This window comes from Anastrepha obliqua, chromosome 1, assembly GCF_027943255.1.
Source record: "Anastrepha obliqua isolate idAnaObli1 chromosome 1, idAnaObli1_1.0, whole genome shotgun sequence".
Taxonomy (NCBI): domain Eukaryota; kingdom Metazoa; phylum Arthropoda; class Insecta; order Diptera; family Tephritidae; genus Anastrepha; species Anastrepha obliqua.
This window is the reverse complement of record NC_072892.1, coordinates 171,162,948-171,163,555: the sequence shown is the minus strand read 5'-3', so window position 1 is coordinate 171,163,555 and position 608 is coordinate 171,162,948. Positions and strand designations below refer to the sequence as shown.

General features: G+C 41.1%; 1 protein-coding gene across 1 annotated transcript; it reads right to left on the bottom strand.

Moving 5' to 3' along the window:
* On the bottom strand, nt 1–366 carry LOC129235351 (40S ribosomal protein S28-like). Its single transcript, XM_054869154.1, has one exon. The coding sequence runs from the start codon at nt 290–292 to the stop codon at nt 95–97; it is 198 nt and encodes a 65-aa protein (XP_054725129.1). The 5' UTR covers nt 293–366; the 3' UTR covers nt 1–94.
* Between the last annotated feature and the right edge of the window lie 242 nt (nt 367–608).

The window sequence follows — 608 nt, the reverse complement described above, 5'->3', positions numbered from 1 at the left end:
TGTAATTAATACCGCACGCATAGAATTACATCTGACAAGCACGTATCAGTTAGAAGAGAATAACCAACTCATTTTCAACACGATCTTTGTTTGATTAGCTAAGTCTTCTCGCCTCACGTTCAGATTCGAGTAGGGTCAGAATATCACCTTCACGGACGGGTCCCTTGACGTTGCGGATGATTTGACGGTTCTGTTCACCAATGAATTCTACTTTCACTTGTGTACACTGACTCTGAGAACCGGTACGTCCCAAAACTTTCATCACACGAGCCCAAACAACTGGTTTATCCATGTTTATTTGTAAAAATCGTAAATTTCTCACGAAAAATTCACGTGTATCAACCGCACAAATTGACAGCCGGAAGCAAAAAAGGATAATGAGGCGGTCAAGAAGCGACAACTTTTCCACACATTCACACTGCCACTGAACTTATAAGCATCTCTTCTCGCTGCCTTAAACCTCTTGTGGATATAAAACATGTTCGGGCATCTTATTTTCATTAACCGGAAAGAGCCTAGTTGACTTGAAGCCTTTTTTGTTTTACTCCAAACCTGTCCCAGTAATGCCAATCCCATTTTTATTTTACCATGCGAAGCCCAGAATTTGC